The sequence below is a fragment of the Globicephala melas genome, chromosome 3 (assembly GCF_963455315.2).
Source record: "Globicephala melas chromosome 3, mGloMel1.2, whole genome shotgun sequence".
Classification (NCBI taxonomy): domain Eukaryota; kingdom Metazoa; phylum Chordata; class Mammalia; order Artiodactyla; family Delphinidae; genus Globicephala; species Globicephala melas.
In genome coordinates, this window is record NC_083316.1 from 76,790,497 (window position 1) to 76,812,326 (window position 21,830).

Consider the following 21,830-nt stretch of genomic DNA (forward strand, 5'->3'; position numbering starts at 1 on the left):
AAGCGGCAGACTTGCTAAAACACTTTTTGGTCAAGGCCAAGAGGGGAAAAAAAAAAAAAAATTGGGGCTGCTGGAGCGGCCAGCGAGCTGGACTCCCAGGGAAGCTGGCTTCCCTCACCTCTTTTTTTTCCAGTCTTTAGGGAGCAGGGGCCTCACCGACCCACCCTCCCCTTTCCCCGGCTCTGGTTACAGCCTGTCGAGTTGAACAAACTTGCTGCAGGCGGATTGGCGATCGGGAGCTCTCGGGCTGGGGCGTCGTATTTATTAATTTATATTCCGCGGCGCCCCGCGCGCGGGCCGCTCTTTTGTACCCGGCCGCCGCCGCCCGGGCTTCGGGGCCTCAGCGAGGAGCGCGGCCCCCTCGTCCTCCCGACCCCCAAGGCCGGCACGTGCTGCTCCCGCCCGCCCGCCCGGCCCGCCAAGGGGGCGGAGGCCCGGCTTTTCTCCTACCCGCTCTGGGCCAGAAGGAGGAGGAGCGGCGGCGGCGGCAGCAGCAGCAGCCGGAGGAGGCGACTACTGACCGGCCGAGGGAGCGCGGCGGAGCGGGGTTACGGCGTCCGGCAACGCTCGGCGGCCGCCGGGGAGGCGGGAGCGGCGCAGCCGGCCGGGATGTTCCCTGGCACTTCCTGACTGGCTGGCCGCGCGCACACGGCCAGACTCGCACGCCCTCGGCCCCCGTGGCTCGCTCGCTCGCTGGCTCGCGCGGGCCCGCTCTGCGTCGGCCGCGCAGCGGGGGAGGTGCGCTAGGGGGGACGCGGCCCGGCATGAGTTGATTGCGGGTGGATACGCCGCGGACGGGCTCCTAGAAGCCGTGAGGAGCCGCTTTTCTCCGAGTCGCCGCCCTGCCCTTGGATTTGAGATCATGTATGTACGCGTCGCGGTCCTGCCATTGTCTCTACCCCAGCGCGTGCCGTGCGCCCCTGGGCGAGGGGCTCGTGCCCACCCCCGCCGCGCGCTGCCCCCCGCACTTCCTGTTGGGATGAAAGGGAGCCTCGCGCTGACCACGCGCCTTTTCTCCCCCTCGCCGCCGTCTCTTCCGTGTAGGTCCATTCACATCGTGGCGCTGGGGAACGAGGGGGACGCGTTTCACCAGGACAATCGGCCGTCGGGGCTCATCCGCACTTACCTGGGGAGAAGCCCGCTGATCTCAGGGGACGAAAGCAGCTTGTTGCTGAACGCGACCAGTACGGTCGCGCGTCCCGTGTTCACCGAGTATCAGGCCAGCGCGTTTGGGAATGTCAAGCTAGTGGTCCACGACTGCCCCGTCTGGGTAAGGGCCCGCAGCTGCTCTGTGCAGAGGCTGATGGAGCTTTCCTTTTCTTTCTTTCTCTCTTTTCTTTTTCTCCTCCCCCTTTTTCCCCTTTCATGAATGTGGACGTCTGGGTCACCTGGGGAGAGTTTTTAAAACATTTTGGGGAAAATCTTTGGTCCTTCGTTTCATTGGGCAGGGGCCAGCCTAGTCAGAGAACACTCTTAGAAGGGAAAAAGCCCCAGTGGGAATGTGAAGCACTTAACGCGTACACTTCACGACTCTGGGTTGTCCCTTGGTAGACAGATGACTGAATGTCCCAACCCCAAGGGACGAGGTCACTAAGTTTCACCAGCAGACAGCAATGTTTTTTCATGCCTACCCTGTGGGTGATATAAAATATTAGTGTTCTAAAAATAAAGATCTCTGAAAGCTCAACACAGCAAAAATACATTTCACTGGGGCGGCTCAGAAATAGGACCCCTGGAAAGGGGGCGGGAAAGACAGGGACTGAGAATTAATTTTAAACGATTCTTTTATAGCACTATCCACCTTTGAAAAAATTTAATTAGTGTTTTTAATTTTAATAATGCAGATATTCTTAATATATTTAGCCATTTCTTTTTAGTGACCTGTAAATCAGAAATATTGCTAATACTGTTTTGGGACTTGAAAAAGCTTTAAAATTTGCTATAATTAAAAGAAATCGTAATGAAGTTGATAAATGCTAGTCTAATTCTTGAGTGATAAAAGAAGAAATCTACTCTCTGACATGTATAAATGTTTTCAGTACACAATAGCATCATGTTTTGAATGTTTTCATGTAATCTTACTCGAAAGTTTCTGATTCTTTACTAGTATAAAACTTACGTTGCAGCTAAGTATTATATTTTATAACAGAAGAAAGTTTAATGTCTAAAAAAATACAGATATCATTATGTGAGATTTACATTTAAACTGCACTTTAAGAAAACCGAATTAGGGACTATAGGGAACTAATACACCTTTCCAAAGAAATGTACATAAAAACATTTCTTATGCAAATTTCCATATTACTGAAAGAAAAGATCACTTGCCCAAATAAATTTTCAGCTAAAGTAAATTTAATAGGCTAAAATAAATGAAAAATGGGCTTTTTCAATAACAGGGATGCTATTAAATTCCTAATTATGACAGTGCTGATGCTGATCATGGAAGCATTGGTAGAGAACTTACTGGCTGGAGTCCATGCAAGCAAATGAAACCCTTCTTTTACTTTGGTCATTTCATTGTGAAAAATCTTACAGTCTAAAAACTAATTGGTTCTACACTCAGTTGAACAAATGTTGAGTGAATAGAGTAAATAAATGTAAGGAAAATAAAATAAGCTGAATTAGGATGTTAGGTTAACCTTTCCTGCTTTTTCTTTGAGCAGTGAACTCTTTCCTTTTTATGTTGTTAGTTTAGCAAAAGCAAATACTTGTGATCCCATGGATTGTAGTAAATGAAATCTTCCAAATCGATTGAAATAAGCCTTCACAGTCTGGATTTTTTTGGTCTTAAGTTTATTGTTATGTTTTATTATGTTAATCACCTTTTGTTTGGTTAGACTCTGGCCTTTTTTAAGACATTGAGTTTGTAACCAGGCACAGTTTTCTGGGTTATAGTGGTCTTCAGACATAGTAGAATACATTTGTAGAGCTACTCTTTATGAGGTGCTTTTCTTCTCTTGGTGGTAAGTAAAAGCCCGTCAGAGATATGAAAGTTGATTGTATTCATCAGCTGGTATTTGCCATGTACTGAATCAGAATATGAAACAGCAGAGCAGATAGAGCACAGGTTTTGATATCAAAAGGACCTGATTTCAGATCCTCACCTTGCGGGTTAGTGGCTGTGTTCCTGGGTAAAGTCACTCATCCTCTCCTAGCTTTATTTACTCTGTGTGTAAAATAAACAGAATAATCCCTGCCTCCCAGAGCTGTGCTGAAGAATAAATGAGTTAGTATGTGTAAAGTTCTTAACATCTAGACGGGCATGTAGTAAGTAATCAATAAGCGGTAGCTACGATAATAATAAAGTGTTTATCACAACTTTAGTATATCCGTGTATTGCTTAAATGAAGCAAAAGTAAAGTTTTCCCACACATCATTCAAGATCTCCACACAAATAAAGTACATAGAGGCAGCCGTGTTAGTACTTAGTAGATGCTGTATTGCAGCCTCACAACCAAGTAGAATAAAATTGTTGTTTTGCTGTAAAAATTAAGATTATTTTTCAACAGATGAGTTCCATTCCTCAAATGTGGCTCCAAGCCTCGTGTTGCATAACTGCCTAGAGGAAATCCTGGAACTGATTTACAAGGGGTGGGAGAATTTGATTTCCTTCATATTTCTAGAAACCAGTGGAGCATTTTCTCTTTGAGACAGTTTGAGAAGAAATGTAGCATTGTTTTCTTGGAGTTAGAGTGAGATAGTTGTGCTTCTCTTCCCTAGTTTTCTTCTGTATATCCGCAGCCTCACTCTGGATCTTTGCCATGTATACTTGGCACTTTTTAAATAAATGTGCTTCAAATTCATTACATGTAGCTTATTGTTTAGTATGTCTCTGAAACCCACCCTTTTTTGTTATATTATTATTTCATTTCTAGATCTTTTCCTGTTTACCAAAAATATTCCATAAAAAGCAACGAGATAATATATGCACACTTTTCTTGGGCAGGGTTTGAAGCTCTGATTTGTATTAAAAATAAAATTATTTATAGATTTATATCCTCAGTACCACAGAGTTAATGAAGCCAAAACCCATTTCCTCGTGACATTTTCCCTTAAATGTCTCCTTTTTCTTTCTACACGTCTCCAGTAACTCTGGAATTTTGAACTATTTGGAATGCAGAGAGCAGTTACTTTTGATTTGTTCTCTCAGAGTTAAATGGCTGCTTGATATTGGTCCCACTTAAGTTTAGTTTGTTCATCCCATTCATCTAACTTTGTCCTCTTTCTTTATTGTATTTATATACCCTTTTGTACGTATATACTTTGAGCTTGAATACTGTAACAGATACAGCTGGAACTGAATGGGTTTTGTGGTTTGGGATTTGGAAATTAGCATAGAGCTCTGCTGGGAAGCTTTCACATTTTCTTGATCTGTGTCCCAATTCACTTCTCCCTCCTCTTACATCCTCCACTAAGTTCAAGAATTTTGCCTTTGCTGTTTATATCCCCATAGTTTGCGTTTTTTTGTTTTTTGTTTTTTTTTGGTTTTTAAATCTTCCTCTAAAAAGGCTCTGTCCATCCCACTCTCAGTAAAGTATTCCTATCTAAAAATTCTGCAATTCTTGTTATGCAGAATATACTTGTAGGAAATGGGCAGGTTGTGAGGGTGTAGGGAATTGGGAGAGGCTTTGCTGGGGCATGGCGGTGTACTGGTGAGAAGAAGCTCTCTGCAAAAGGGCATTGCTGTGACACTTCTCCAGAATTTTCTAACAGGATAAAAGCTCTGTCACAACTGATTGATTCAAACCCTGGTTTGGACTCATATTTCAAAGTGCAGACTTTCATAGCCCAACAGTTTTGGACTTGTTAGCCATATCTAGCTGTCTATTTTCTTAATCTAGCTTTATTACATCCTAGGAATACATACCAAAGGCCACATGAAAGGACAAATAATGATTAATAGTTAACCAGAATGTGAGAAGGAAGCCACTTATGCATATTTAGCAATGGTATTAAGGTACATAACGATATTTTTCTTATACCACTATTCACACAGTAACTTTGAAAAATTATTTTTAAAATACCAAGGTGCAAAGTTTTAAGGAGTAGCGTCCATAATAAATTACTTTTGGCCCTAATTCTAAATATGAATATTATTAGCTGTAGTCCAAAAGTAAACATTTCAAAATTGGAAAGGTTTATCCTGAATTTTTAATTGATATGAACAAAGTACATGAATTGCACATATACTCCTTACCATGTTAACATCATCTTATAATACACACTATCTTTTTGTGGAGGCATACCCCTCCGCGCCCCTTGTTCCCCTCACATGCACACTACATATATGCAGTACTGTCCAAAGAATGGATAAAGTTGAAAAATATATATGAATTTTGAGATATGGATAAAATATATGGAACTCCACAGAATTCACAGGGTATTATCAATACAATCTAAATGACTGAACAATCCTGCATTATCTAACTGGGTCACAGAAAATCCTCTGAAGCTTCCTTACTCACACTGATGCTCTTGCATCTAATGCATAGTGTTAATTTTTGAAACTATTAGGTGTTAAAGCTATGGCATAATTTTATTTTATTTTATTGTATATGGTATTTTATTTATGTTTTACTTCATGTGCATAAATCTAGCATTCTGATTTTTTGTACTTAGTCCTAGTGGATTGTTATTTTTTTTTAATGTCTTTATTGGAGTATAATTGCTTAACAATGGTGTGTTAGTTTCTGCTTTATAACAAAGTGAATCAGCTATACATACACATATATCCCCATATCTCCTCCCTCTTGCGTCTCCCTCCTGCCCTCCCTATCCCACCCCTCTAGGTGGTCACAAAGCACCGAGCTGATCTCCCTGTGCTATGGGGCTGCTTCCCATTAGCTATCTGTTTTACATTTGGTGGTATATATAAGTCCATGCCACTCTCTCACTTCGTCCCAGCTTACCCATCCCCCTCCCCATGTCAAGTCCATTCTCTACATCTGTGTCTTTATTTTTGTCCTGCCCCTAAGTTCTTCTTTTTTTTTTTAGATTCCATATATATGTGTTAGCATACAGTACTTGTTTTTCTCTTTCTGACTTACTTCACTCTGTATGACAGACTCTAGGTCCATCCACCTCATTACAGATAGCTCAATTTCGTTTCCTTTTATGGCTGAGTAATATTCCATTGTATATCTGTGCCACATCTTTATTCATTCATCTGTCCATGAACACTTAGGTTGCTTCCACGTCCTGGCTGTTGTAAATAGCTCTGCAGTGAACATTGTGATACATGACTCTTTTTGAATTATGGTTTTCTCAGTAAAAAAATGCCCAGTAGTGGGATTGCTGGGTCATATTGTAGTTCTATTTTTAGTTTTTTAAGGAACCTTCATACTGTTCTCCATAATGGCTGTATCAATTTACATTTCCACCAACAGTGCAAGAGGGTTCCCTTTTCTTCACACCCTCTCCAGCATTTACTGTTTGTAGAGTTTTTGACAATGGCCATTCTGACTGGTGCGAGGTGATACCTCATTGTATTTTTGATTTGCATTTCTCTAATGATTAGTGATGTTGAGCATTCTTTCATGTGTTTGTTGGCAATCTGTATATCTTCTTTGGAGAAATGTCTATTTAGGTCTTCTACCCATTTTTGGATTGGGTTGTTTGTTTTTTTGATATTGAGCTGCATGAGCTGCTTGTAAATTTTGGAGAATTTTTTATCCTTTGTCAGTTGCTTCATTTGCAAATATTTTCTCCCATTCTGAGGGTTGTCTTTTCATCTTGTTTATGTTTTTCTTTACTGTGCAAAAGCTTTTAAGTTTCATTAGGTCCCATTTGTTTATTTTTGTTTTTATTTCCATTTCTCTAGGAGGTGGGTCAAAAAGGATCTGGTTGTGATTTATGTCATAAAATGTTCTGCCTATGTTTTCCTCTAAGAGTTTTATAGTGTCTGACCTTACATTTAGGTCTTTAATCCATTTTAAGTTTTATTTTTGTGTATGATGTTAGGGAGTGTTCTAATTTCATTCTTTTACACGTAGCTGTCCAGTTTTTCCGGCACCACTTATTGAAGAGGCTGTCTTTTCTCCATTGTATATTCTTGCCTCCTTTATCAAAGATAAGGTGACCATATGTGTGTGGGTTTATCTCTGGGCTTTCTATCCTGTTCCATTGATCTATATTTCTGTTTTTATGCCAGTACCACACTGTCTTGATTACTGTAGCTTTGTAGCATAGTCTGAAGCCCGGGAGCCTGATTCCTCCAGCTCCAGTTTTCTTTCTCAAGATTGCTTTGGCTATTTGGGGTCTTTTGTGTTTCCATACAATTGTGTAATTTTTTGTTCTAGTTCTGTGAAAAATGCCTTTGGTAGTTTGATAGGGATTGCATTGAATCTGTAGATTGCTTTGGGTAGTATAGTCATTTTCACACTGTTGATTCTTCCAATCCAAGAACATGGTATATCTCTTGATCTGTTTGTATCATCTTTAATTTCCTTCATCAGTGTCTTATAATTTTCTGCATACAGGTCTTTTGTCTCCTTAGGTAGGTTTATCCTAGGTATTTTATTCTTTTTGTTGCAGTGGTAAATGGGAGTGTTTCCTTAATTTCTCTTTCAGATTTTTCATCCTTAGTGTATAGGAATGCAAGAGAATTCTGTGCATTAGTTTTGTGTCCTGCTACTTTACAAAATTCATTGATTAGCTCTAATAGTTCTCTGGTAGCGTCTTTGGGATTCTTTACATATAGTATCATGTCATCTGCAGACAGTGACAGCTTTCCGTCTTCTTTTCCAATATGGATTCCTTTTATTTATTTTCTTCTCTGATTGCTGTGGCTAAAACTTCCAAAACTGTGTTGAATAATAGTGGTGAGAGTGGACATCCTTGTCTTGTTCCTGATCTTAGAGGAAATGGTTTCAGTTTTTCACCTCTGAGAACAATGTTGGCTGTGGATTTGTCACATATGGCCTGTATTATGTTGAGGTAAGTTCCCTCTATGCCTACTTTCTGGAGGGTTTTTATCATAAATGGTGTTGAATTTTGTTGAAAGCTTTTTCTGCATCTATTGAGATGATCATATGGTTTTTATCCTTTAATTTGTTAATATGGTTTATCACATTGATTGATTTGCATATATTGAATAATCCTTGCATTCCTGGGATAAAAACCCCACTTGATCATGGTGTATGATCCTTTTAATGTGCTGTTGGATTCTGTTTGCTAGTATTTTTGTATGTATGTTTATCAGTGATATTGGCCTGTAGTTTTCTTTTTTTGTGACATCTTTGTCTGGTTTTGGTATCAGGGTGATGGTGGCCTCATAGAATGAGTTTGGGAGTGTTCCTCCCTCTGCTATATTTTGGAAGAGTTTGAGAAGGATAGGTGATAGCTCTTCTCTAAATGTTTGATAGAATTCACCTGTGAAGCCATCTGGTTCTGGGCTTTTGTTTGTTGGAAGATTTTTAATCACAGTCTCAATTTCAGTGCTTGTGATTGACCTGTTTATATTTTCTATTTCTTCTTGGTTCAGTCTTGGAAGGTTGTGCTTTTCTAAGAATTTGTCCATTTCTTTTTTTTTTGTTTTTTCAATATGTGAGCCTCTCACTGTTGTGGCCTCTCCCGTTGCGGAGCATAGGCTCCGGACGCGCAGGCTCAGTGGCCATGGCTCATGGGCCCAGCCGCTCCACGGCATGTGAGATCCTCCCAGTCCCCTGCATCGGCAGGCGGACTCTCAACCACTGCGCCAACAGGGAAGCCCCTGTCCGTTTCTTACAGGGTGTCCATTTTATTGGCATATAGCTGCTTGTAGTAATCTTTCATGATCCTTTGTTTTTCTGCAGTGTCAGTTGTTACTTTTTCATTTCTAATTGTATTGATTTGAGTCTTCTCCCATTTTTTCTTGATGAGTCTGGCTAATGTTTTGTGGCATAATTTTAAAACAAAGTGTTCATTTTTAAGTACAGGTGTTTAAAGAGGTTGCTTATTCCATCAGAGTCTCAGGAATTCTCTAGATTCTATTTTATCACTACATAGTTGTCCAGGCTAAATGAATAAATTAAAAAATTTAAAGACTTGATAGACTTCAAACGTTTTAAATTTTACGTAGTTACTTTTTTAAAAATAAATTTTAAAAATGAATTCCAAAAATTAAAATATAGTAAAGAAGTTAATCTAATATGTTACAGTTTATTTCATGATGGATTTGAAGATAAGCAGACTAAAGATTGCTCTTTACATTCTGGTTTAGGACATTTTTGACAGTGATTGGTACACCTCTCGAAATCTAATTGGAGGTGCTGACATCATTGTGATCAAATACAACGTAAATGACAAGTTTTCATTTCACGAAGTGAAGGATAATTATATTCCAGTGATAAAAAGAGCATTAAATTCAGTTCCAGTAATCATTGCTGCTGTTGGTACAAGACAAAATGGTAAGTATTTAATTTTTCTTTTATATGAGAGTGCAGGTACCATATTAATTTTGAATAGCATTAAGCTTATTAATGATTAGTACAGTTTTTTTTTTTTTGAAAGCAAAATGACTGGGTTTAAATGCCATCTGTTATCTCTTCATCATTGGATATGATAATGGGACATCAAAGGAAAGTATCACAAACTACTGCTGTGATTCTGATGGGTACAAGTTTGTCTTTTAAACTGCTGTTCTGTAGAAGTGAAGGAAGTCAGTAATTGTGTTCTTTTTGATATAGGAGAGGTATTAGGCTGACCCTGAGCCCTGGAAAACTCTTTTTGACAATCTAAGGGACTATTCAGTTGGGAAGGACAGATTGTTCCCATAAGGATGTGGGATTGGGAGCAGCATTTTTAGGTAGGTAGCAATGAGTGAGCTGAATACACTGACAACACCACCTAAGAGAGAGGATTGTTGACTCCGTAGCTGATGGGTTAATTTGGTTCAGTCAATTTCAGTAGTTGCTTCTGTGCATACTGTTGGCAGATATCTCAGGGTCAACTCAGAATCCACTTTGAATTGGTGGTATTTTATAGTTCTTAGTGGTTATTTCCTCAGTAAATGTGTCTTAAAATGTCATTTTTACTCATTTTTTCATTTTTATTGAAGTATAGCAAAATAAAGGACATTAGACTTCACTAATTTTAGAGCACAGTTTAATGCATTTTTGCACATATATACAGCTATGCAACCATCACATATCTCAAGATCTAGAACATTTGCCTCACTCCAGAAGCTTCTCATGCCTCTTCCCAGTTGATAACACCCCTCTGCAGAGATAATTGCTATTCTGACTTCATAGATTAGATTCTGACAACATAGATTAGTTTTATCTATTCTTGACCTTCATACGGATGGAATTATATAGTATGTAGTGTCTTGTGTTGGCCTAATTTCAGTTAGCCTGATACTTTTGAGATTCATCCATGCTGAACTTATCTGTAATACATTCTTTTTATTGCTGTGTATTATTCCATTGTATGAATACGCCATGATTTCTTTCTTTCTTTCTTTCCTTTTATTTATTTATTTATTTTTATTTTTGGCTGCATTGGGTCTTTGTTGCTGTGCGTGGGCTTTCTCTAGTTGTGGAGAGTGGGGGCCACTCTTCATTGCGGTGTGTGGGCTTCTCATTACGGTGGCTTCTCTTGTTGTGGAGCACAGGCTCTAGGTGCATGGGCTTCAGTAGTTGTGACATGAGGGCTTCAGTAGTTTGTGGCTCGTGAGCTCTAGAGCACAGGCTCAGTAGTTGTGGTGCGTGGGCTTAGTTGCTCCATGGCATGTGGGATATTTCCGGACCAGGGCTCGAACCCGTGTCCCCTGCATTGGCAGGCAGATTCTTAATCACTGTGCCACCAGGGAAGTCCCCCATGATTTATTTCTGTATTCTCCTTTTAGTGATGCTTAGGTAGTTTCCTAGGAGTAGGATTGTTGGGTCATGTGGTAGGTATGTGTCTAGTATTAGTAGATATGAATAAAGCAGGCCTGACCCTTCTTTGACCGTATGTCCCCTCTACTTCCCTAACTTTCTTTTTATTGCTGGTCATGATTCTTGAACAAGTCATCCACACTTCCTGAGTGCACTTCTTGACTTCCCATTCATTCTTCAGTCCACTACAGTCTGACTGACTTTCACAATTACACTGGGTTGGTTTTCACTCAGGGCTGCCAGTTATATGCCTATTGCCAAATTTAATTTACGTTTTAATAACAATCCTCTCTTTGAAATTTTTCAAATACACCTCTCCCTCCACTTAATAAAGCTACTCTTTCTTTCCTGTTTGTTCTAATTCTCTTTCTTCTTTCCTGGCACCCTCATCCTCCCTTACACACATATACCAAATCAATACATCCAGTAGTTGTTGCCCGGGGTCCCATCCTTCAGCTTCACCTCTTGCTATTTACTGTGACCATGGACCTGCTAATCTGTTGCCCTAGCTTCCCCTGTATAGACACTGGTGATTACCCAGACTGTTTTTCTGGCTCCAGTCTCTCTCCTGACCCATGTCTCCACAGACATCTTCCTCTTTCTGCTGAGTTCCCTGTCTTGGTGAATGATGCCAAACCTATCCATTCACCCAAACTAGAATCATCCAACCCAACTTCCGTTCCTGTTCCCCATATCCAGCTGACTAAGATGCTCTTTTGATTTTATATTTTAAATTAACCTCAAATTCATTGCTTTCTTGGATCCAAACCAAGAATCATACCCCTAGACATATAAACAGTAATATGTATAAAATAGATAACTAATAAGAGCCTGCTGTATAAAAAATAAATAAAATTCAAAAATTCAAAAAAAAATTCATTGCTTTCTCATCATCTTCACTGGATTTCAGTTCCTAGTCATTTAATTATCTCTCATAATGACCTTCATTTTGGTCTAAAGAGGCAGTTCCAGATTTGCAGGATCTGAAACTTACACAATTTTAGAGGTCCTTTGTAAGAAAAAAAACTACAAAATTACAGATACATATATGTATACAAATGAATATTTATTTAGAATGTGAAAAGAAACCACAAGAAATTACAACTCCGAAAAAGCTGTCAAATACCACAGACATTAAAAAAAGTTTCTATTGTTTAAAAACCTGGGCCTCCCTGGTGGCACAGTGTTAAGCATACACCTGCCAATGCAGGGGACACGGATTTGAGCCCTGGTCTGGGAAGATCCCACATACCATGGAGCAACTAAGCCCGTGGGCCACAACTACTGAGCCTGCGCTCTAGAGCCCATGAGCCACAGCTACTGAGGCCACAAACCACAACTACTGAAGCCTGCGCACCTAGAGCCCGTGCTCTGCAACAAGAGAAGCCACGGCAATGAGAAGCCCGTGCACCGCAATGAAGAGTAGCCCCCGCTTGCCACAACTAGAGAAAGCCCACACGCAGCAACTAAGACCCAATGCAGCCAAAAATAAATAAATAAATAAAATAAAAGAGCAAAAAAACCCTGACACTTCTTTAACTTTTCTTATGTTTTTTGCGCTCACAGTCTTTGCATTTCTTCACATGATAACCACTTTTTGAGATTTTCTATAGGGAGAAGAGAATGATAGTTTTTCTTCCAGGGTATTTCTTCACTCTCCACATCTTTGTGATGCTGGGCACTTCGGTTTTTGTTGTGTTTGTTTTTCAGCTCTGCCTCTTTGTGTCGTGACGCCAAATTAGTCTGCACAGTGGGTGGAAGAAGCATTCCTGAAGGCCATTCATGTACCAAGACAGCTCGCAAACACTTACAAGGAAGTGACTACAAACCACAAATAATATCTCGCTAAACCTAAATTTAAATTCCCCTTAGCAGGATCCTAAAAATGTCCGTGGCTACTCCAGAGCTGCCTGATGCAAGGTGAAGTGAGCTGGACTGGAGAGAGACTTATGTCTTAACCAGACATAGTCAGAATATCTTATTTTGCAGATTTTACAAAAGCATACGTCATGTGAAAGAATCTAATGTCTAGGTTTCTCCCAAGGCTTGGAAACAGCCCACAAGGAAGGGCCTTGAAACTTAGGCTTCCTGGTAAATCAGCCTCTGGCCTCCTTTTCCTGCTTGGCTTCTTTCTGAAATGAATCCTCTCAGAATAATCATTCTAGAATATGTCAGATCATGGTACTCAATTCTTTAAAATCTTGAGAAACTTTCTTCTTTTTTTTTTTCTAACTTTTATTTGCAAAATTTCAAATCCAAGAAACTTGATAAGAATAGGACAGTGAACTCCAGAAATTACAAATACAAACACACACACACACACACACACACACACACACTTTGTTTTGTTTGAACCATTTAAGAGTATATTGTAAACATTATGGGATTTCTTCAATCCTGATTAATTAAGCATGTCTCATCTAAGAACAGAGCCATTTTCCTATTAACCGTAATGCAATCATCACTCAAGAAATATACTATTACCTGTTATACTATTATTTAAAATATAACCCATATTCACATTTTTCCACGTATTCCAAAGCTGGTTTTATTGTTTTTTGTTCTTTTAATCCAGGATGAAATTAAGAACTATGCATTGCATTTAGTTGTCAAGTCTCCCTGGTCTCTTTTAATTCAGAACAGTTCCCAATCACCCAGCCTTTTTTTGGGGGGTGGGGTATCTTTCATGACATTTTTAAAGAATCCAAGCCCATTATTTTGCATGATTCCTTCAGTTGTGATAGCTGTGGTTACAAAATAGTGATTTCTTATCATTCCTTCTACACTTATTAGTTGGCATTCTTCTGTAAATAGGGCTTTCCCTTTTCTCTGCTCCCACATCTTTCTTTGAGTCACTATGATTCATGGTTGTTTTTTTTTTTTTTTTTTTTTTGCGGTATGCGGGCCTCTCACTGTTGTGGCCTCTCCCATTGCGGAGCACAGGCTCCGGACGTGCAGGCTCAGCGGCCATGGCTCACGGGCCCAGCCGCTCCACGGCATGTGGGATCTTCCCGGACCGGGGCACGAACCCGTGTCCCCTGCATCGGCAGGCGGACTCTCAACCACTGCACCACCAGGGAAGCCCCCACGGGTTTGTTTTTTTAAATTCAGTATTTTATAATCTATTCTTCTCATTATTCTTTCTGATACTCCAGTTACCCCAAATTTGCCTAGAGGGAGCCTCTTCATGCTGTCTCCAATTAATTTGAGTCCTTCCTTGCTTTCTGGCACAGATGTTCCAGGCTCATCTTAGGCTTGGGCTGCTCTAGGACCCATGGGCCTCTCTACTTCTGCTGGGGTCCTCCAGCTAACCTCCCCTCATTTGCCCTTGGTCTCCTCCTCGACCCCCTTCATGAGGCAATGAGCACTTACATGTTGCTGCAGTGCATGAGGTCCCACCTGTCCTCCAAGCCTCAGCATCCCTCTTTGGTCATCCTGTGCGTACTGCCTGCAGCCCCTCAGGTGTTCCTAGTTTCTGGGCTGACGAGAGTCTCTCCTAATGTTTGAATGTTGCTGCATGTGCACACCTCCCTTCCTCCTCTCTCTTTCTCCCTCCCCCATCCCTTGCTTCCTTCCTTCCTTTCTCCTTCCCACCTCTTCCCCCTCCCCCTCATTATTTCATGATTTCTGTGATTTGGCAGGGAGAGGAGATTGCAGTGTGGGCTTAGCTTGCTCTCTTGAAAGTGGAAGCGATGTCTTCCCTTTTTTCTCACCTTCAGGCCTCAGCATGTGCTATACTGTGTCATGCTCTGAGTGGACTGGCCCTCAGCACAACCCCTGTCATATCTGCATAGCGAATTCATCCTTACCCTTTAAATCGTTGCCTCTTCTGTGAAGCCTTTCACAATCCCCCAGGCAGAGTTAATTTCTTCTCCTCTGTTCCTATGGTGATTTTGTACACCTTTATTTTAGTTTTTTTTTTTTTTTTTGGCTGCGTTGGGTCTTCGTTGCTTCACATGGGCTCTAGTTGTGGCGAGCGGGGGCTACTCTTCGTTGTGGTGCTCGGACTTTGCATTCGGTGCCTTCTCTTGTTGCGGAGCTCAGGCTCTAGGTGCGTGGGCTTTAGTAGTTGTGGCACGTGGGCTCAGTAGTTGCGGCTCGTGGGCTCTAGAGGGCAGGCTCAGTAGTTGTGGCGCACGGGCTTAGTTGCTCCGCGGCTTGTAGGATCTTCCTGGACCAGGGCTCGAACCCGTGTCCCCTGCATTGGCAGGCAGATTCTTAACCAGTGCACCACCAAGCAAGCCCCAGTACTTATAATTATCTGCAGTCGTATCTGTCTTGGCTCAGTTGACCATGAGTTTCATTTATCTGTGTATCTTTATATCCCTGCTATTTGAGGTGTGGTAGGTGCTCAGTTTGTTCAGTGAGTGAATGAATGGCTTTATGAATGATATACAGAAGTGAAAAGATCATTTTCACTAACAGGATGAAATTAATTGACCTTGTAAGATGTGATTACAAAGCTAAATCTGTCTCTTCAACTCAAGGACACGTATTGCTCCTCCCTCCTCCAATCCCTTGCAGTCTGTGGAACTGTGCTAGGTGTTCTGGTAACTCCTCTCTCCAGCTCCTTTAAGAACAACTTCAGCAAACACAATCAGTCTCATCTCCTTCCTTTGTTATACATGTTTTGACAAGCTTGACTGTGTGTGTGTCTTCATAATACTTGGCTCTGAATAAATTTTTGGCTTTACTAAATATTGAATCTATCTTTAGAGTAGAAATTTTTCTCCAGACTTGACAAAGGTGTATTCATAGCCTTAAGTTCCTGAAAGCGGGCATCCTATCTTTTCTTTTTGGAACTCTGACAATGCCTAGTACATTGCAAGGCTGGAATTCCTCAAAGGATTTCTAAGAATCTCAAGCACTGGCAAGATTGTAAGAATCACCCTATATGTTCTCAAGTCCATTGCTTTGAAAGAGATGCCATTCATTTTAATTCAAGAGTTACATTGTGTTTGCTTTTAAAAATAATAGACATTTTGTGATAACACCTTGAAAGATAATATATAAGAAAAAAAAATAAAAGACTACAGTGTTAACTAGAAGAATAACACTGATTCTGAAGTTCCAGGACTCTGAGGTAGGCTCATAGGAGCGAGTCCTGAAGAAGGCACCACAATTTAAGATTATATTGGGTCTTCTCATTGTTCCTGATGAAATGCTAAATGTAGGTTTATTTAATCCATAATGTTTTATTGATTCTCCTACCTAATATGTAATGACTAGGCATTTTTCCTTTTGGGTGCAAGTGAACAACAAAAAAAAAAGTCTTCTGTGACATAGAGGAGACATAATGATTGGATATAAGGAGGCACTTTCTAGGTTGGTAAGATGCTTGTTGCTACCCACAATGGAAAACCCCGCTCAGCTGGGTTAAACCTGACACTAGCGGGATTTTCCCTGAAACCAAGTTTATTTCCTAGCCATTATTTTACATTATGCTCTCTTAATTTTTCACTCAACACACTGCTGACTTTATTTTTGTCCAGAAATAAAGTTTAATAAGATGATCTGCCTACCCACCCCATTCCATCAGCATAAGGAGAGCTTTGTAGTCATAAGAAGATCTCTGTTTTCAGAAAATCAAAGGCGCTGTTTATGAAGGCTTTGTAAAGAATGTGAAATACCAATGTGTTATTTTTCAAGATAGGCTAAATTGTGTTGGTAACTTTATTTGTTCCGAACCAAAAATGATCTTAGAAAAAGTAAATGCAAGAACTCAGATTAGGATTTGTTGTATAATTTAGAGAAACCAAGGCTTCATTTTTAAATCACCACATCTTTGGAATTAATAATTTTTTACTCAAACTAAATTTTCATCTTATCTTTTGATGGCTCCTTATCAGGTAGAGCAAGTAACAGTTGTATTGTTTCTCCATCTCTAACACACAAGGAGAGTTGGACAAGTCAGTTAACCTCTCTGAGCTTCAGCTTCCTCCTCTGCAAAATGAGGATGTGAATGCATGGTTTCTGAGCTCAAAATGCTTTCAGTGAAGCTAAATTATCTAAGTCGTATGTGTATGTGCACACGTGCATGTTACATGTATAGTATGCACGTGCACTGAATATCCTTAGCGTGCACGCCATGTGTACATACATTTGCTCCATCTCTATGCAGTTCATTGGTAGGACATTTGTTGTGTATGCTGTGGGGGGGAGTAGCCTAAATGCCCTTTCAGGACCACTGTACTTACTCCCTCAGTTACCTGGTCTTTAGGCCGCTGATGGTGAACAGCTGAGTCCCTTTCCAGGCATTATCCCTGTGCTGATAGAAGCCGCTTGCCCAAGGCTTTGCTCCCTCCACAGGGCAGCCCTCCTTTAATTACTGGCTGATGTAGGGATACAAAGGCCCAGCTTTGTATGGAGAACCACTCTAAAGGGCCATCAAAGCTCCAGAGGCCCCTGTCAAATGGCTCAGGTCTCTGTTGCAACAGCATTGCAGTTCAAATTCTTCCTCTGCCCAGACCTGCTTCCTACACCCTTGAGAAGAGACGTTCTCAAGATTACCCCCGAGTAAACCTCCAGCACATCAGTCTCCATCTCAGAGTCTGCTTCTCAGGGAAGCCAGCCTACAACAAAATGCTCTTTTAGAAACGGATTTACCCCCTTTTAACTTGGCTGCCTTTTGACCAATGACATATCTGATAATGTAGCATGAAACAAAACAAAGCTGGCTGACGGATATGGAGTTGAACATACATTTTCAGCGTTATGAAGGTGTGTCCTTAGAGATGGGTTGATGTACAACCTTCCCAGCCATAGATCTGTACGTGGTACAGCCATGACTCTTGGGACAGTTCACATTTTGAGTAATTACTTTTTATTCCTTCAGTTTTTAATTTTTTAATTTTGAAGCAGAAGATAAAAAGTGACTGGATTTGATCTCTGCAGTCGAATGCTTTAGAGTTCAATAATTGAAATGTGTGGATGAATAAGAATGTACTTCATATGCAATTTACAAAGACTGGCAATTTTGCAGCCTTAGAGGTTGAGGTCAAGTTGAGGATTCTATTAAAATAAAAGTATAAGATCTATTCAAACTTAGTGAATATATTTAAAGTTTATTACAAAAAAAAAAAAAAGCTCCAATCCATGGTTTCTGTGGGCAGTCAGGTTGTTGATTTTGTATTGATATTCCGGATGTCAAGGTTGTATAAAAGGAAGCAGACCTGGCATTACCGTCTGATTGGTCTAATTACTATAATAGCCTTGGTAATATTCATTCACCTATTTAAAAATTCTTCTGTTTTCTAAGGTCCTATTCATTCTTCTTGCATTTAAAGCTTGTTTATTTTAGGGACCTTGCTGTTATCACTGACACTTCTCATTCAGAGTCTAGTGAATAGTGGGTATATTAAATGGCCCTGAAGTGTGATTCTGGCATGAGCTCTTAATTTGCTGTTTAATGTCCAGGTTGTCTAGGTACATCTTTTCATGTTTAATTTCAAAAGTCTTTGTTCCTCATATTCATTTTCTCAGAAGAGTTACCTTGCACATGCCCACTGTGTACCTCAGACAGAGGGAGCTGTGTCAGTACGACGGAAGGGATCCAACTTGCTAAAGAACTAGGAGCCACCTATCTGGAACTACACAGCCTTGATGACTTCTACATAGGAAAATATTTTGGAGGAGTGGTAAGTGGAAATTCCAGTCACATAAATTAGAGTCATTTGTCAGGTTGGCTCTTTAGCTGTTTTCCATAGCATCAATTAGAACTTTAGTTTTAAAAGCAGGATTAGTGTTTAACCTTGTGAAATAAAACGGGAGCAAATACAAAAAAGGTTTTGTCAGAGTAAAGCTCTCTAAGTTTGCTTCTCTCTCCAAATGAAACATTTTCTGTTGTCTAACATGATAATTTGAATTTTCCATTTGATGACACTTTACACAAACCCGTGATGTCTGTTTAGCAACTGACATTTTGTCACTTTTAGTGAAAAGATTTAGTAATCTTTACACAGCTTGATGAGCCTGGCGACCTGAACCAGCAGGGCCTGAAAGTTCTCCTTCATTTCTGTCTGCTACTTGAGAAGAATGATTTTTCTTCACTATGTGTGCTTCGGCAAGGTTTCATATACTCCTGATTTTGCTGTAGCTCAAAAAATATCCAGAGGAACTACGTGTACAAATGGCTTCTTGTTAGACAGGTAGTGGGGAGCCAGCGTCTGTTGCTGTGTTGCAGAGGCATCCATTGGGTCCTGCAGGCATTTTGAGGCCCACCTTAGCCCACAGCGCCTACCCTACGACACTAGGACTGCGTGGCCCTTGGAGAATACCTGTGGAGTTGTATCATTTAAGCACTACTGACTTTGGAACTCTCTTTCCAACCCTCTAAGGAGTGACTCCTTTCAACAGACAAATCTAGTAAACATTGACAAGAGACTTACACCAAAGTAAACCCCACATTAAACGGGAGCACTTTGGATTCTCCATCAGTTCCCTAGCTCTTCATCAAGTACTTTATCCAGTATGCCAGGCTATTCATTGTATATATTCATGTCAAAATGTTGAGGTTTCTACAGATGACCAGAGAAATTTCACTTGTTCTAGAGTTACTCAACTCCAAATAAGAACCAAAGATAAAATAAGAACCCAATATAATAGTTCTGATTTCTGTCAAATATAAATGGCTATTATTCATTCAGTAATGTAAAGAAACAATAATACAGCATTAAGGAAGATACACTCACAATTGATGTTATCAATGACTGTGAGAATCTTCTGTCTTATTTGTTTAGTGATGAGCAGTGGGTAGAAAGGTAAAGAGGGGTGAAATATAATTTTTCTGTCAAGCTGATTATATTGTAGTGGCTTAAAAAAATCCTAGTTCTAAGAATTTTACATTTCCCTGAAATTCCTAGGGAGTTGTGGGTGTGTCGGGGAAGATAGTCTGGTTTCATTTGTTGGAGAAGATGGAGCTCTTGGGGGCCTTTGGTCTCCTGGTTCCCCTTTCCAGGTTCCTGACCCTGAACTTCTCAGGATCGCTTTTCGCATTTCCCAACTCTCACTTTCTCTTCTTTTCTCTCATTGTTTCTCTTTGTTCCTAACACCTAGTGTTGGAGGCATGATGAGAATTGAAGATGTGGTCGAAGTCAGGAGAAAAACTTGGCGGTTTCTTTTTTCGCTAACTCAAGACTTAATGAGAATATGAAAATAAGATGAGAAAGGTCTCGTTTTAGACTCTTGAATAGTAAACTACAGCTGGGATCTTGAGTGTAAGAAACAATGGTGTTTGCAGGAATATGGATGGAGTGATAATGTCAGAGTGAAAGGAGCATTTTACTATCTTGTGTTTAAGAGTCGGGGAGGAAGAGCTGTGCAGTGTTACCCTCAGACCTGGGCAAGGGTGGCATGTGCCGTGGAGCTCTAGAAAGCCTTATCTGGTCCTCCAGGGGGAGGGGGTTGCACCCCTTCCCATAGGGCACGAGTTGATGGAGCCATGGGGATGTGCCCACTACAGCTAGTAGCTCCCTTCCTGACCTGTATCATCCATGTGGTAGCCACTAGCCACACGTGGCTGTTTATATTTAAATTAGTTAAAAAATAATTCAGTTCCTCAGGTGAACTATCTACATTTCAGGTACTCTATAGCTACATGTAGCTAGTGGCTACTGTTCCGATGATTAGCACCAATGTTATAGGACATTTCCATCAAAACAAAGCAGAGAGTTCTGTGGAACAGTGCTGTAACCATGCTCCCAAACCCGGGACCCCAGAATTCTCTGACCAGCTGGCTCTGAATCTATTTCCCAGGTCTGTACAAGCCTCTTTCCTGGGTCTGTCCTCTTGAAGGTGGACTGCATGGCTGGTGTTTGCACCCCTAGTCCTGAGTGGTGGCTGAGGGGTGACTGCATATGAGGAGTTGGGGAGGGGACAGTGGATGGAGCTTGGTTGTATAGGTGTGGATGTCCACCTGTATGCACCAGCCTCCTCAGGTGAGCAGGTGTGTGTTGGAGGAGGGGGAGAGAAGAGGAGGGGTGGTTTTCGGTCCCAGGAGTTAGGGGCCAGCTCTCCCTATGCTGCATGAAACTCCGAGGACTCTAAGAATTTAAATCTGAGCCTGGCTTTCCAGGCTTTAATGATGACATACTGGTCAAAGCAGGAGGATAGAATATATTTTACGTAACAGTTTATTTTCTTGATTTACAATGCTTAAATATTTAGGTATGTGGTATGTGGACCTCCATTTGTACTTTTGCCCCAGGCCTCGTACGCCTAGAGCTATGTAAGTGCATGTGGTTAAGATATTTAATTTATAAAATAAATGATGTATTTCAAAGTAACTTACTCAGGAAAAAAAGTAGAGTGCGTGTGAACTTTCCTAGTTGATATGGGTGTATGTAGCATAGAGCCAGATCTGTTCTTGCCTTGAATTTCTCTAGTATTAGTTGCTGTGGTTGCCCACAAGATGGTTATTGGCAGTCACACAGTTGTACTGCTTGGCTTTCTTGATTATTCAAGAGAAAATACAGTTCCTGCTTGATTGATAGTTTATTTATGTTTAGACAAGGCACAATCTGTTCTACTTGAAAGATTTTTGTCTTTTTTTAATAAAACAAATTGTTTAAAAGTGTCTGCTAAAGCATACATGTAGTCGGTACTGGCATTAAAAACACGGCAGATGTGGTTTGGGGTACAAATAATCATGTCAGATACATCATTTCGTTGGAGCTTTAATTAAAATTTGATTCATGTTTTAGTTGGAGTATTTTATGATTCAAGCTTTAAATCAGAAGACAAGTGAAAAAATGAAGAAAAGGAAAATGAGCAACTCGTTTCACGGAATTAGACCACCTCAGCTTGAACAACCAGGTGCATTTATTAGCCAATGTCTAGACATTCAGTTGATATTTATTGTAGATCATTTCAGAAGTCATAGCAGTTGTTCTCAATTTTGAGTGTGTTCGGGACTCGTTTGGCATTTTGATTCAGTAAATCTGGGATGGAGCCTGAATCTGATTTTTAAATAAGCTT

At 40.6% G+C, this 21,830-nt stretch overlaps 1 protein-coding gene across 2 annotated transcripts in view; it reads left to right on the top strand.

The window, feature by feature from the left end:
* The first annotated feature begins 430 nt into the window (after window positions 1-430).
* Window positions 431-21,830, top strand: part of RHOBTB3 (Rho related BTB domain containing 3) — a 56,210-nt gene continuing 34,810 nt past the window's right edge. Inside the window, exons 1-5 of one of the 2 annotated variants that reach the window (XM_060296025.2) lie at window positions 431-864; window positions 1,045-1,270; window positions 9,200-9,386; window positions 18,342-18,493; window positions 21,557-21,668. In XM_060296025.2, coding sequence (XP_060152008.1) covers window positions 863-864; window positions 1,045-1,270; window positions 9,200-9,386; window positions 18,342-18,493; window positions 21,557-21,668 — 679 coding nt within the window. In that variant the 5' untranslated portion in view covers window positions 431-862. Of the gene's footprint in view, window positions 865-1,044; window positions 1,271-9,199; window positions 9,387-18,338; window positions 18,494-21,556; window positions 21,669-21,830 lie in introns of both variants that reach the window. The other variant, XM_030848029.2, reaches the window with a different exon arrangement.